General features: G+C 33.5%; 1 protein-coding gene across 1 annotated transcript; it reads right to left on the bottom strand.

The window, feature by feature from the left end:
* Positions 1-1359: 1359 nt before the first annotated feature.
* Positions 1360-8304, bottom strand: LOC132278357 (probable beta-1,3-galactosyltransferase 2). Its single transcript, XM_059780155.1, has 12 exons — positions 8258-8304; positions 7385-7481; positions 6543-6610; positions 6234-6445; positions 6057-6120; positions 5403-5475; positions 5134-5254; positions 3804-3891; positions 3594-3719; positions 3245-3354; positions 2307-2429; positions 1360-1448 (listed from the first exon to the last, which is right to left on the bottom strand). Exons 1-12 carry the CDS (start codon positions 8302-8304, stop codon positions 1360-1362), a joined length of 1218 nt encoding a protein of 405 aa, XP_059636138.1.
* Between the last annotated feature and the right edge of the window lie 7063 nt (positions 8305-15367).

Here is a 15367-nt window from a genome sequence, read left to right as displayed (position 1 = left end):
ACAACTACAAGAAGCGAATGAGTTGTATTCAATCACAAGATTAAAATATCTAAGACAAGATAAAAAAAAAAATATTTGTAATTGAATTAAAACTCTAAAACCGATTCTTATTGAAAAGTTAATTAAAAATCCTATAGATTACACAATCATGTATGATAAAAATTGTTCTCCAATAATTAAATATAATCAAACCAGTGTGCTAAGCTAGGGCTACATCACAACCCTAGCAAAGCGTTTAGCCAAGCATGACTGGAGTAGAATTCTTCATGGTTGAGGAAAACATTTTCACCGCCATGGATTGATCCCTTCCTTCTTCTGAATGCTCCTCTCTGATCTTAGCCTCAAGCTCCTCTGTATATTCCTTCAACGCTGTAGAGGACTCCCTTTAAATAATAAATATCAGCCCTAAAGTTTCTTTTTTCTTATAGAAGACATACATAGAAATTCTGTCAAATAAGGACTCCAAAATTCGTACAAACTTCCAGACTAATTTTGATAAGGTAAACAACTGTTTTAGGGAATCCTCGTGAAATACAAAATTGTAGCTCTTTGAATTTCCTTTCAACTTACGCGAGAATTTAGTTGTTTTGACACTCAATAAGAGAGATATAGCCAGATTACCAAAACGGGTTCAAGTTACTAACTTCAGCGATAGTTTCCTTTTTAGAGAAGGAGTTTTCATTTTCTTATTTTTTCCATTCTCATCAACTTGTGGCTTCTTTTGGAATATTTTCTAAGTATAATTAGACTTGATCTTCAACATTGCTCAGTCCCACAGAATGTCATCTGTTAAAGCAATCACTGGTCTTGACTGATTTTACAATTAAAGCCCGAAATATATAAAAACAATAAAATAATGTAAAATTACAAATAAACTATTATTAAGAGAATAAAACATGCAACTAAATAGGCTAAAATGTGTAACATTTAGCGCCTAACAAAAAGAAATTCATACACCCCATTTGCGCTTATCATTACTTGAACTCTCAACTTCCCACTTTTAAAATTAAATCATTGGATTGCAATAAGTTCACGAAGGCTGCTACAGCATATACCAATTCTTTTAATATTTGCACTTTTTCAAGGGGTTTTTTCTAATCATTTTTCAAATCAAACCCACCCACCAAAAAAAAAAGAAGCAGATATACTACAAATTTTTATTAATTTCTAAATATATTCTTGCTAAATGTCATTTTTCTCTCAAGCTTTTGTTCTTATTCCAATCTTTCAGTTCATCTTCCAACCATGATGCATCTTTCACATACTCAACATGACAAACTCTGAATGACATTCACACAGGTTCTAAAAGAAGCATCAATAAATTCAAAGAGTGCATTTCTCGGCTCTTCTGCTGTGGTGCTAGTTCTGTTCCTCCAACATAAGGCAAAAGGCACCAGATGATGCCCGCTTCTCCTCATTGAGAGAAGCTAAGACCTTCTCTTCATAAACTAAGCGGAACAACACAGCCACAGCTCAGGCATAATGACAGACATTCTTCAATGGGTAAAGCTGATAACTTCAAACAAGAGGTCCTGTCAGCAAACCTCAATAGTTTCTATGTCAGAGTACCAGTCGGACGGTAAAATTATGACAGGGTAAGGATTAGCTCTATACTAATCATCGTGCCATCAATCCATCACATGCATTCAAAGTCAGAGTGGAAGGAATTCTGTTCCCTACATAACAAGAAATTTAGGATCAATCTAGCTAAGTTGACTCGACCATTTTGTTCACTCTCTCTTAGGATCTGTCTGACTTGGCATGAGCTTCAAAGGACCTTTGGCTCACTGCTCCCTTGCAAGTTAGTTAACATGAAGATTTTGACATCTACAAAGCTTCAGCATGAAATAAAGAACTTAATGAGAACAAACGTTACTTGGAAGCATGAAAAGTAGGGAACGGTGAGAGCTAAACAACATTATTAATTGAATGGGCCAAAAGTAGGCGAAAAGTTACCCAAAAACATTACAACTTATAATGCAGGTCTAAGCCATGGCAGAGAAACCTACATTCAAGCACTCCAACTACTTAAGGAATGGGTTGCACTGTTTCTTTCATCCTTTGCAGCCGCCCAGAGGAGGTTGGTCTTCTCATCAGCTATAATGAAGAAAGCCTCCTAAGCCCCTCCCCTCATTTGAGCGTCTTTCTCAAACTATTAATAAAAAATGTATTGTTTTAAATTCTAGTATTACATATGCTATCTATACCAGCATGTATATTGAATCATCTGTCTGCTTGCTCGAGGCATCTTTCAAGCTTAGAAGAATTGCAGCTCATCGATCAAAAGATTGCAGTCAATAAATCACTTTCATCCTCACTACAGAGGTCATGAACTTCCTTGATCCTCTCAGAAGAATTGCAAATCCCGCTGCAGCTCCAATCAAATGTAGCAATACAGAGGTCGCCAAATAGAGAATTCCACTCGCAATCTGCAGTAACAAGTTTCATCACCAAACCCTATATTACTTCATAATTAAGCAGTAGTTGTTTTATATGTGCATGCATATATAATCTAATTTTCTCTAATCTTTTTAATTCTTGTTATTTTGGAGTGACAAAAATTTAGAATTGGCAAGTGCTGTACACTCTAACTAACCAAAAACGTGGTCAACCTAGACAAATCAACCAGAAGGGCCCCAAGTTTAGTGGTGTACCATATCATGTAGGGCTGTGGGATTTTCTCTTCTACAGTGAACAAAATGCATCCTATATTGCTATTTAGTTTAGTAACATACTCACATATTCCTATTTAGTTTAGTCACATTACACTGTTCTCGGCACATAGTTGAAATGAAAAACTGCTGGGTATACGAAGGGAAGCACCGAGGCAACAGGCAACTGACGAACATTTAAATTCAATATTAAGACAAGGATAAAATCATAAAGTATAAATGACAAATTTGTCTAATGTATTGAAGCGAACTATATGTTTTGAACAACCATTACTTTATTATACAGGTAGGCATGTTTTTCTCATATCATTTATTCCAAAGATCCGGCCAGACAGTGGGTTCTATGAAATACTGCTGTGTTAGTCAAGGCATAAAAGACTAACGTGGTATATTATATTCCTGTTTTACACATATACAGAACGTGACTTCCTATGTTGTATCACATGGATTCCCTAGATTTTACTTCGAAGCCCAGCATTCACCAAACTGATATTCAGGGAAAGAAAAAAAAATATATTTTTCTTAGAAGAAGTAATGGTACAACAGTTCAAAACTATAATTTTAAGCTTTACCAGGTGGGCTACCACAACAAAATCCCCTATCATCAACATGCTCCACATCTAATCCAATAAACCAAGCTCCTAATGAAACATCTTCATTAGCGTACTTGTGCAGCACATTCCTAAGATGAAAAACACAAAACTATCATTAGAAGTGAGATTGAATTCCTTAAGCACCAAAACCAGCCTTTGCTGATACAATCAAATTGTAGACCAAGTTAAAAATGGTCTGAAACCTCTTCCAACTCGAAAAGAAAAAATACAGCACAAGAAATCAGAACTTAATGGTTCAAGGTGGCTCGTCCAATCATCAGACTTCAAAGTTGTTCAACCTAATCTAGAAAGACAAGTGGGAACTTACTGGTTCTTTGCTATATAAGCAGCTAACTCTTTTGATATAGCATATATTTGTCCTGCAGCATGGTGGAAATATTTGTTTCCTGTATCACCAAACTTCCAGAACTCTGGTTCATGATATTTCATTCCCCTATATAAATAAGAACCTTTCAGAAACCAAATAATACCAATCAAAAAATAATTTGTAAAAGAAATCTCAGAGAACTGTGCTTACTTTCGAAATAGTACGGGACCAGACTTCATGCAACCGATATATAGCCGGGGCTTATTATGGTGACTAACTAAAGTCCTTGCTAGTGTTGCTGTAGTAAATTAAGAGTTTATGAACTCAGTCAGACCAAAAGAATTAAATATGAAACACAATATCACCTCTCAATAACAACAGGCAGTCTTCATTTAAAAGCTGGTTTTATATTAAAATGAATACTCAATTCTATTCGGTGACCCCTAATAAAGACAAAGGTTATATTCAGTATAAGCTTCCGATATAGAAAACCATTTCAAGTTTCAAAATGCAGTTGCACACTAACAACTTTAGAAGGAAATGTAGCTTGGGAAGATGATAGTGCTGCTAACACACCTAGGGATGCCACATTAGAGCCATCTAATCATAAAAAATTATCGTTGAGTGTCTGAAGTCATAGATTTAACTTATTCCATTCAATTTTTTATCATTCATGTATTTTTTATTTTATATATATATATATATAAATCTCAAACAAAGTGATGAAAGAGGGAGTTAAATCACCCATCCACTGGAATTTTGGACTTCAAATCCATTTATTGGAGCAATCAGTGACGATAGTCTTCATGCATGGAGATAAAATACAACTCCAGAAAGAAATCTAGGGGACATAATCACGTAAACTTCTTGTGCATTAAATATATGTCTTCACAAATTAATTCTACGTACAACATAAACACCTGAAAACCTGTAAGTTATTTTGCATTGCTATCTTTCAAAATTATGCCACTACATAAACAACTTATGCAGTTATCTAGCATGGAAAATGGGACTGCATTTTAATTTTCCATTACAGTAGGAAGACCAACGATAATTATTGAAAAATTTGGGTCTTTATTAACTATTAACTATTGAGAATTATTTTTCTTTCAAAATGTTTTCATAAAGCCTTCATGACGTATCTCATACTCATCTTCTCTACCACACATTTCACCATTATATACAAGTGGCCGTTAACAAATATAAAAAGATGAAGGGCAAAACTTCAAATTCTTTTTTCACAAATAAAGAAATTGTTACTTACCCCAAAATAAAAGTAATTTTGTAATTCTTACCCTCTCTCTCTCTCTTTTAATTACAATTTTTTTCCTTTCTTTTCTTTTCTTTTTTTTCTTCTTTTTTTGTGCATATTTTTTTTGTGATAAAGGTTGGTTATGATATAAAACCTATAGATGTAACCTCATTACTTCAATTAATCGATGGATTTTTATCAGAAACTACATTTTATTCAATATGTTCTCAAAACAAGAAACCAAGGTACTGTAACAGATTACAGATAAAAACTGGAAATTCCTTTTACCTATGTTTACATGAACATCATCATCGACTTTGACATAGAAATCTGCATCCCACAATGCAAAGGCAGTAGCGAAATATGTCTTTGTCTTGGCTGACAATTCTTGGTAGCCCTCAACATGGTCCTGCTCAAGGCACATAGAAGAACAAAGCAAGAAAGTATCAATGAAATACCCTTTTTTTGGTCCTCGATCATAGTAGTTCATGCTATTAAAAAAATAGCCTTGTGCAGTAAAATCAGAATATTCTATAGAAACAAGAAAGAAACATCACCAGCTTCAAAAAGTCTCCATGCTTTCTGTCTTCTGATTCAATAGCTTTATCAACAACACCACCAGATGATGAACTAGTAACATGATTAGAAAGCCAGTTAGCAAAACTCATTTCCACTAATCAATCCTGAAGCGTAAACCTTAATGATATACAAACACCAAAAATATAAGTACAATACAGAACTGCAAATCATGCATGATTAAACCATGACTATTCCAGGCCTTCCTTCAAGACAACATATAACTTGTTCTTTTACAAACACATTGGCAAAGAAATGTTAAAATCAAATAGATTATTTTTTCAACCTTACAACTATATGATAGGTAAACTTATTAGACTGTATAATTTTCAATGGTTCCAGGTTATATATGGATAGCAATGGGTGGCAAGAAATTCTTTTGTGTTTTATCATATTAGGTAAATAGGTGCTGGCTTTGTAATTGCATCACTACAAAATAGAAAACAAATACAATGGTACTTTATTTCAATCCTGATAAGTCATAGACTAGATCTAAAACAACTAGAATAGCAAAAAACAATTTGACCAGATCCCTAATATATAACTATGCCAAGGCAGCAAATCGTACTAAATAGAAGAACATGTTATTACACCCTTAACTCACATAAGCTCTTGAAAGGTATATCAATTCTCACCTGTGACCAATAACGAAGCGTATAACAATGCCCTTCTCTTCCTCTAGCTTCCTTCTCTTTTCACCTTATTATATATTATAAAAGAATCCATCGATGATATAAGAGAATAACCAACTAAAATAAAGTAAAACCAACCAAATACAAAATTAGAAGATTCTACAAAGCCAGTTTATGCACCTTGTGGCATCCAAGTTTCCCGAACCGAGTCTCTTCGTTTTCTGCTACTAATAGCTGTATTGATTCCTATAACCATTAAATATTTTATTTTAGCATTTGACTGAGCAATATTTGGGTTGACAGATATGGAAAAATCCTTTGGTAGAGCCTCATGTGCTGTCTTTGCAGAAGCTGATGCACTCTCAAAATTTCTGACTTTTCTATATAATTTTCTGCATTCCATTGAAGCGCCTTGCAATTAGATTATTTTACAGAGTAGGGTACTGAAATAAGTTAAATCAATCTCAAATAAGCATCAGGTTGGCCTACCGGATGGCATGATGCACCCTTGAAACTTCTGTTGGGATGCCACCTGATTCCCTGCTTACAACCTTCTGCTGAATTAAAACAGAAACACCAAAAGTACTACAAAAATGTCAATACTATAGCCAGGAAAAGCAACTGAAGAAGCAAAACCTAAACTAGAGGAACTAAGTGTGACTGGTTAAGGCTGAGTTTGGAAGAAGAATGACTTCTGGATCATTGTGGTAGCCACTGGAATTTAAATTGTTATAAATTTGTTTTTTTTTTAGTCATCATTAGATTATGTTCTCACAAAATTTTCTGGTTTCACTACTGAACTGATCCATTAAAATCATGTACAAACTGCTTTCATGTTTTCCAACTAAAAGAAATGCGTTCTTAGCAAGAGAAAGGATCCATCTCGGAATTGGAACTAAAAACATCTCAACAATACAATTTGACTTTCAATATCTTCCTTGAGAACAAGGTAGGGCAGTAGGACGAACACTATCCTAGTAAACACTTACTTTTCTGATATGTGACAGAACACTGCATTAGGCAACCCTTTGGAATTTATACAAAAAAATAACTCTAAACAAAATGGAGTTGTAAACAAGTTGCTAAGTCAAGTTGGAGGGTGTCTAAGCTTGGTCAAAGAAGCATTAAACTAGGATTAAATTCAGCTCGTTTTAGCCGATCAAGGATCTCAAATGAGCTTTAATTGAACCATTCTCTGTAAGGGCTTGAGTTGCCTGGTTCATTCATTTTAACAAATATTCTAGTAGCCAACAAAGCCATTCTTCCAAAGTTTGCTCTGAATGCACCGAATTTTGGCTTTTGCTAAAATGGAAGTCTATTGATACACTCACTAGCTTTGGATTACAATCCTCAGATGTTAAGTTTCTTCCTTCATCTTCGGGTTCAGCTGTGCTTACAATATCGTTGACTTCAGGCACCATCCACATCCTGAAATCAAAAGCTCTTGATTAATCTCTCATGCAAATAGTGATAACAGTCCCCCTATATATATAATCTGAACAATTTTCAGCCTCTCTCCACCCAAAAAAATAAAAATAAAAATAAAAATAAAAATAAATAAAAGACAGAAAGAGGAAAAGTTATATCTAAGTTATAGACACACACACGTATACACATATATACATATATTTTTGTATGTGCACATATATAAAACTTGGCTCGTTTCTAATGCAGATAAAAGAATATCATAGCAACTTATTTGGAAACCAGATACTTCTTTTATAGGTCTAATATGAAAGCCAGATATTATATAAAACATGGAAGAGTTTCTTAGAGTGCAACGATACTGGTAAAATAAGATGTTCCTTGACTATTGAAAAACATTTGAAAATCTTACAGTGAAATTTAATAAATTTAATCTTTAGTCATTTGGTTAAATCTCAGGAATTTGAGATATTATTGGAATTAGGGCTGGAACAAATGTGAAACTAAATGTTGGAATGATTTTTAATACATATGTGCCCAAATTTGTAATAGAACAAATATTATTCAAAAGAATGACAATAAATGGTCACTCCCAGCGAAAGAAAATATGATGAAAACTCATAAATTATATGTCTAAATGCATAATTAAATGTCTAAAGTATATATTGAATATTAGAGGGCATAGTAAGATAGTATACATGAAAATATATGTTATATTAACACAAAATTTATTAGTACTACATGCGATACCTTGGTATATCATCATATACTTGACATACCCGTCTCCTATTCCTCCAGATTTTGCAGGACAAAGTGTCCGCGTCATGTACATGTCCAATATCTACCCCCATACAGAATATGGGATGGGACTAAAGAGGAGGAGGCGATGGTTATTTATGAATGATCAGAAGCTTCAAATGATGATGGTGACAGGTTGCAGGTGGACGTGGTTGAAGTTGCAGGTGGACGTGGTTGACGATGGTGATGACATCTTGATTGTCAGAAAAGTAATATTTGCAATCAAAAGTTGTCATGGTAGTAAGGAGGGGGTTGGTTGTCAGTGGCGGTGACAACCTTGTTGGCATGCTGCCAAATGTGTAAGCGATGGTTGTATAGGACATTGTTGGAGGGGAGGCAGAGTTAAAAATCGCAACGTGCTGTTACTGAACAGTTCTAGTGGTGTTCTGTTTCTTCCTCTATTGCTTTTTTTTATTATGAAAATTTGTCAATAACATCTTCCCTGCCTAGCTCCTCCCCTTTTTAATTGCAATACCATTCTTGGTTTTGCAATGAAACTTTGTTTCCACTGCTGGGCTACTTCTTTTATACAATAATTGAAATAAACAGATATAGAAGTCCAATTCTCTCCAAGTCAGATGCACAATTAAATTTTAATTAGATCAGGAAAATAAGTAAACACCTAATGAGCATTATAGGAGGAAATGGCAAATCAAAAAGTATTTTTGGACATTTTGGTCTTCCTATATGCCAGGCAATACTAAAGAACTCTCAGCACAAATACCAGAAATAATTCAATACACCAAGTGATCATTGGGAGGTGTAGAGAAACAAAAACAAGATTAAGACATTTTCTTTCCCAAGTTTACAAAAATATGAACTTGGAAGAAATTTTGAAAAAGATATGAACAGAAAAGTCGACCCTATTACTATGGGATTAAGGCAAGGATGACAATGATGTTGAAGAGAATGTTCGACCCCAGAAAATTGGAGAAAGAAGAATGCACAGGGAACTATAGTTAACCCCTACTGTACAACGACCACTAACCAAACTAAAGAACCACATTGACAAGCACACTACAAACTCTCACCGACTCGAGCCATAATTGCAATATTTGGTCCAAACCAAAATCCCCAACTTTCATGACAGAATGATAATATATATATATATATATATATATATATATATATATATATATATATATAACCCAATGACCCCTCAATGACAAATCTCACATTACTCACCTAACAAATAGCATCAAGAATTATTTACTTACATTACTCATCCATCAAAATTATAGCAGATATCAAATACCCACAATGTGACATGGAGGTCACGGTCGAATGCGTACGTCTAACCTTCCCCCACACACCGTAGGAACCTCGTGAACTGGGCTAGACCTTTTATCAAACACCCACATTACTCATCCAACAAAAAAAATAAAATCACTTAATGCATATCCATTAAATAAACATGTAAAGCCACACATTCATGATGAACTCTGTGTTTAGAAAACCTCATAATTGTGAGTATACAATGACACTAGTTTAGCCCAAAAAATGCATAAATTAGTCAAGCCATCAAAAACCCAGAAACTAAAATACCATAGAAATTCACAAAATCTTAAAACCCAAAGGAAATAAATAGATACCCACGAAAGAGAAGTACCTAGAGAATAACATTCCAACACAAAAGCTGGCAAGCCAAAGCAAAAGTGCACACTTCCTAGAAACAACATTTCTTGAAGGTAATTCTCCTCCAAATCCTCTGCTCTTAAAAGACATCTTTTAGTGTAAAGAAATTAAGAGAAACAAAAATTTACAAGAACAAAGAGAAAGCTCAATCAGTATTTTTAAAGAAGAAAAAGAAACGTTGAGTACCAAATGAGAGACTTTTACACACTCAGTCTCTGTTTCGCGGCCTAATGAATAGGAGTGACAGAGACTGACTAACTGCACTCTCCAAATTAGTGAACGTGTCTTTTGGTATTAGGTTGGAGGAATTTGTACGAAATTTTCAAGGGATAATTTTACTAACTTGTGTTTTGACTAAATATCAGTTTCAAACATTTTTTAAAAATAATTATCACTCGTATTATAAACGATTTATTTCGTTTTTCACTCACAACTCAAAAGTTAGTTGACATGTTTTACATGTAAAAAAAAAAAAAACATTCTTACCATTTGACTTTGATTTGATCCACTAAATTGTTTCTTTAATGATTAAAATTACATGTTTACCCTCATTTGACTTTAGTTCAACTATTCAAATGACATGTTTACCATTCTTTTTCCATATACAAGAATATATAAAGTAAGTGATCAACATCATACAGTTTGGTATTGAGGGTTATTATAAGCCGTACAAGTGTTCGGTTCTATATTTTTTTTAAGGAAATTAATGAAATTTTAAGTAAATTTTTTTTATTTTTTTTAAGGAAATTAATGAAATTTAAAAAGTGAAAGAGAAAAATAAGAAAAATTTTAAAAATAAAATAAGAAAAATCACCCGTTCATATATTTTTTAAAGGAAATTAATGAAATTTTAAGTAAAAAAAATTTATTTTTAAGGAAATTAATGAAATTTAAAAAGAGAAAGAGAAAAATAAGAAAAAATTTAAAAACTAAAATAGAAAAATAGAATAAGAAAAATCACCAATTCATATATATTTTTAAGGAAATTAATAAAATTTTAAGTAAGAAAATTTTATTTTTTTAAGGAAATTAATGAAATTTAAAAAGAGAAAGAGAAAAATAAGAAAAATTTTACAAGTGTCCGGTTCTATGATAAGTCACCCATTGATATTAGGTTGAGAGAGGAGATTAGGTGCACATTTAGGTACCATTGATTCAACGTTTGAACTTCATGTAAACTCTGTTAGATGATGATATATTTTCATATACTAAAATACTATAAACTCTCGGTCAATTTTAATTGAAATATGTCAATTTTATTTAATTTTTATTTATGATACAAATTATAATTAATGTAAATTATATAATAATTGCTCTTAATTAGGCAATAATAAATACTGTCTTGGCCTTTCATTACGTTTAAACTATATAAGTCTTTAAAATCATTATCCAACCATAATAACATGTATGGCAAATTATAAACAAAACAACATACAAAGAATATTGAGAAAATTACAAACAACACAACAACAACATGTAACAACACAACTGATTTGAAGAAGATTAAAATTTGTCATCCCTTTCCTTAATAATCACCGGAAAACCACCTTTCATTTTAGACGTCAAGTACGATATGAACACCGGCTCTACACCTTCCTCCATCGCTGGCACCACCCTAAACCGCCGCAAAACACCAGCAACCACCCTCTTTGTATGCAGGAACGCTATCTCCTTCCCCAGATAAATCCTGGGTCCAGCTTGAAACACCGGGTACGTGTAAGCATCCCTCCCTACGAACCTCAATTTCTCGGTGACCGCTTCCTTCTCCAACCATTTCTCGGGGCAAAAATCCGCCCAGTCTGACCCCCACAACCTCTCCAACCTCCCCATTGCATAAGGATGATAAGTAACCCTCATCCCTTTCTTCACAACCGTCCCATCCGGCAAGACGTCGTCGTCTATTACTTCTTTGCTGTCAGCGGGGACTGGCCGGTACAGTCTCATGCTCTCACACAACGAAGCGTGTGTGTAAACTGTGAGATATATATTTTGTAATTGGCTAATTTCGTTGTCAAAACAAGTCTGATCGAATTGTAATTTTTTGATTCAAAATTTTGAAGATTGAAGATCGGATGCGGAGTTGAAGAAGTTCAAGTGTTCGTAATATACTACACTCTGAGATAATGAGAACAATGCTCTAAGAAATTTTGAGAGGTAGTGAGAACATTTAGGAAGGGTTTTGGAAGGTTAGAACACGTTTTTACATTCTGTCCATCTTGAACTGGTTCAAGATTTATTGAACAGGTTCAACATCTTCAGAATTGCCAAAATTTCAAAACTGGCCATCTTGAACCGGTTCAGCCCTTCTAAACCGGTTCAAGAAGTCTTGAATGCATCAGGTTTCCAAGTTACCTTTTTTCTTATGTTTCCTTTTTTATCCCAACTTCCTTCTAAGTCATATACACGAAATTTATCATATTTTCTGAAGGATTAGGATTTTCAAAACTTTATATAAACTATGTCATATACATTGGTTCAGAAATGGCTTTAGGGAAAATCAATTCTATATTTTGAGAAAGCCTTTTAGAGAGAGAAAAATTCAAAAAATCAAATCTGATTATTCTTGAGAGCACACATATATATTCATGAGTGATTTAGTTGTGTTGTTCTCTATCTCATTGGAATTGGAGCTGTATTGAAGATTCAGATATTCCGGATGATCAACAGGATTTAATTCTTCTACAATCGAGTTCAAATCTTGAAGAACAGAAGTAAACACAGTCACATTTTGAAAGGGTTGGAGCATTCGCGGAGTGCTATCTAATCTACCTCCTACTCTTCTACAAATATCAAGTGTAAGCCTGAGGTCAAGTTGCTGTTGGACGGGGAGTCGCAAAGCCAGAAGATCGTCAGCGGTTGGTGTGATATAGAACGCTAGGGTGTGAGCTAGAGTCAAAGTTCAGTATACTTTGTTTCAAACATAGTGGATTGGTTTACTTTGGACTGCACAGTCCATGAGGTTTTTCCTATAAACTGGGGTTATCAACTGGGGTTTCCACGCTAAAATCTTGGTGCAATCTCTCTAACTCTAATTTGTTTTACTTTACATATATTTGTGATTGTGGATGTTTAAATTGATTATATAATTTAATCAATCATAAATTGAGCAAGTTGATCTAATAATCATATCTAAGTCATTAAAGAAGTTAATCACAATTAAAATCAACTGTCTGTTTTCGCACCCCGCGTAACTTTTGTTTCACAATTTAGTATCAGAGTGGGTAACTCGATATATTGAGTTGATCATATTTGTTGATTGATTGCTGATTTTTGCATCATGTCTGAAAATTCATTTGTTGATGTGTTGTCTTTACCTCCTGTTTTTTATTCTGTCACAAGCATGCAAATTGAGTGGTCTAAGTCCAAAAAGGATTTTGAAAATCTGTTAGAGAAATTGAATCTTGCGGAACTTGATAAAGATATTTATAAGTTAGAAGTTTCTGTCTCTAATAAGAATTTGGAAGAAATTGGCCATAAGAATTTGTATCTTCTTCATAAAATTGATTTCCTAGAAAAGGAACTTAAAAAGGTAAATTTGTTTAATAAATCACTGAAAATTAAAATTGATAATTTGAGTAGTGAATTTGTTAAATCAAAACAGTCTATTCAGAAAGTTGATATTGACACTTGCAAAATTGATAAGTTGAAAGGAGTGGTTGAGAATGTTATAAGTAACAAAGATTTGGTATCAACTTCAAATGATTTGTATTTTAAAAAATCTAAAGATATTTTTGTGAAATTTGAAACCAAGCCTTATGTTGTTTCTAATTCTCTTAAACTTATTTCAACATATCATTTTTGTGGTGAAAAAGGGTATATCAAGTATAAGTGTCAGAAAAGAAAAATTAAACTAGGAAAGAAATTAAAAAATCTAGAGAGTTCGAATTTAAGGAAGAAGAGGATTGGGACTGTTGAGTCTTGTGACATTTTGCCTAGAACAATAAGGAAATCATTGCATAATGAATCTAAAATTGTTTGGGTAAAGAAAGAGAATTTTAAGTATTTTGCCATGCACACTGCACTTAGAGTACTTGATCCACGTGGTTGGTATTTTGATAGTGGTTGCTCTAGGCATGTGACAGGGGATAGAACATTGTTTACCACTTTTAAGGAATGTTCAGTTGGTACTGTTACTTTTGGTGATGATAAGGCTTCTACTGTAAGTGGTAAATGTAAGATCAAATTTTCAAGAATTGGGGAGTTAAAAAATGTTCTATATGTTAAAGGTTTAGCTGCTAATCTGTTGAGTATTAGTCAAATCTATGATAAGGAGTTTCAAGTCAATTTTACTCAACAAGGGTGTTTTGTAACTAATGAAAAAGATGAATGCATCTTTAAAGGAACTAGAACTCCTGATAATTGCTATGTTGTGTTTTCATATCCTTCACTAATGTATTTTTCTGCAGTTACTGATGAGGATGTTTTATGGTATAAAAGACTTGGACATGTGAATTATAATGATTTAATGAATTTGTCTAACAATGATCTTGTTTGAGATTTGCCTAAATTGAAGATGTTTAATAATGAAATATATGATCCATGTCAGTTAGGAAAACAAACTAGAGTGTCACATAAGAGACTTATTCATAAAGTCACTTCTCGACCTTTAGAATTGATTCATATGGATTTGATGGGTCGCATAACACCTGATAGCATTGGAGGAAAAAGATATATGCTTGTTATGGTTGATAATTTTTCTAGATTTACTTTTGTTGCATATTTGAGAGAAAAATTTGGTACTTTTGTGAATTTCAGGTTTATTTACCAACTTATTCAAAATGAGAAGGGATATCGAATTAATCGAATTAAGAGCGACAATGGAGGTGAATTCGAACTTAAGGAGTTTATTGAATATTGTGATAAGAATGGCATTAAGCATGAATTTTCAACACCTAAAACACCACAACAGATCTGTGTAGTGGAAAGGAAAAATAGGACAATCGTAGGAATGACTCGTACTATGCTTCAGGAGAATAAGATTGCAAGTCACTTTTGGGCTAAATCGGTATGTACTGCTTGTCATATCCTAAATAGAGTTTATCTTAGGTCTGGAACTAACAAAACTTCATATGAATTGTGGTATAATAGAAAGCCCATCGTTAAATACTTTAGAGTCTTTGTAAGTAAATGTTATATCCTTAGAGATATGGAGCACTTGGGAAAATTTGACTCTAGAAGTGATGAAGGTGTGTTTTTGGGTTATTCACAAACAAGTCGGGCTTATAGGGTTTTTAATCTTAGAACCAAAGTGGCCATGGAGTCTATAAATGTGGTTTTTGACGATACAAAATCTAAGACAACCTCGTCTCAACTTGATGAAGAAGAAACTAATTTTGAAATTGCAAGAGAAAGAAAAGAACCTACAATTCATGAGGAAGAAAGAGTTGAGAATTTAGGTGGAGAATGTGAAGAAGTTGAAGAAGATGAGGATGATGAATTAGAGGTCACCACTGATG

Source organism: Cornus florida, unplaced genomic scaffold, assembly GCF_030987335.1.
Source record: "Cornus florida cultivar Cherokee Brave unplaced genomic scaffold, ASM3098733v1 CherokeeBrave_3.0.0_Hap2_Chr01, whole genome shotgun sequence".
Taxonomy (NCBI): domain Eukaryota; kingdom Viridiplantae; phylum Streptophyta; class Magnoliopsida; order Cornales; family Cornaceae; genus Cornus; species Cornus florida.
This window is presented reverse-complemented; position numbering and strand designations above follow the sequence as displayed.

What these genes read in the sequence shown, in the direction of transcription:
- LOC132278357 (XM_059780155.1), bottom strand. Translation starts at nt 8,304, where the DNA reads ATGACGCGGACACTTTGTCCTGCAAAATCTGGAGGAATAGGAGACGG. An exon ending in AGGATTGTAATCCAAAGCTA is followed by an intron (nt 6,611 to 7,384) that starts GTGAGTGTATCA and finishes GTTTTAATTCAG; the next exon opens with CAGAAGGTTGTAAGCAGGGA. An exon ending in CGCTTCGTTATTGGTCACAG is followed by an intron (nt 5,476 to 6,056) that starts GTGAGAATTGAT and finishes TCATGTTACTAG; the next exon opens with TTCATCATCTGGTGGTGTTG.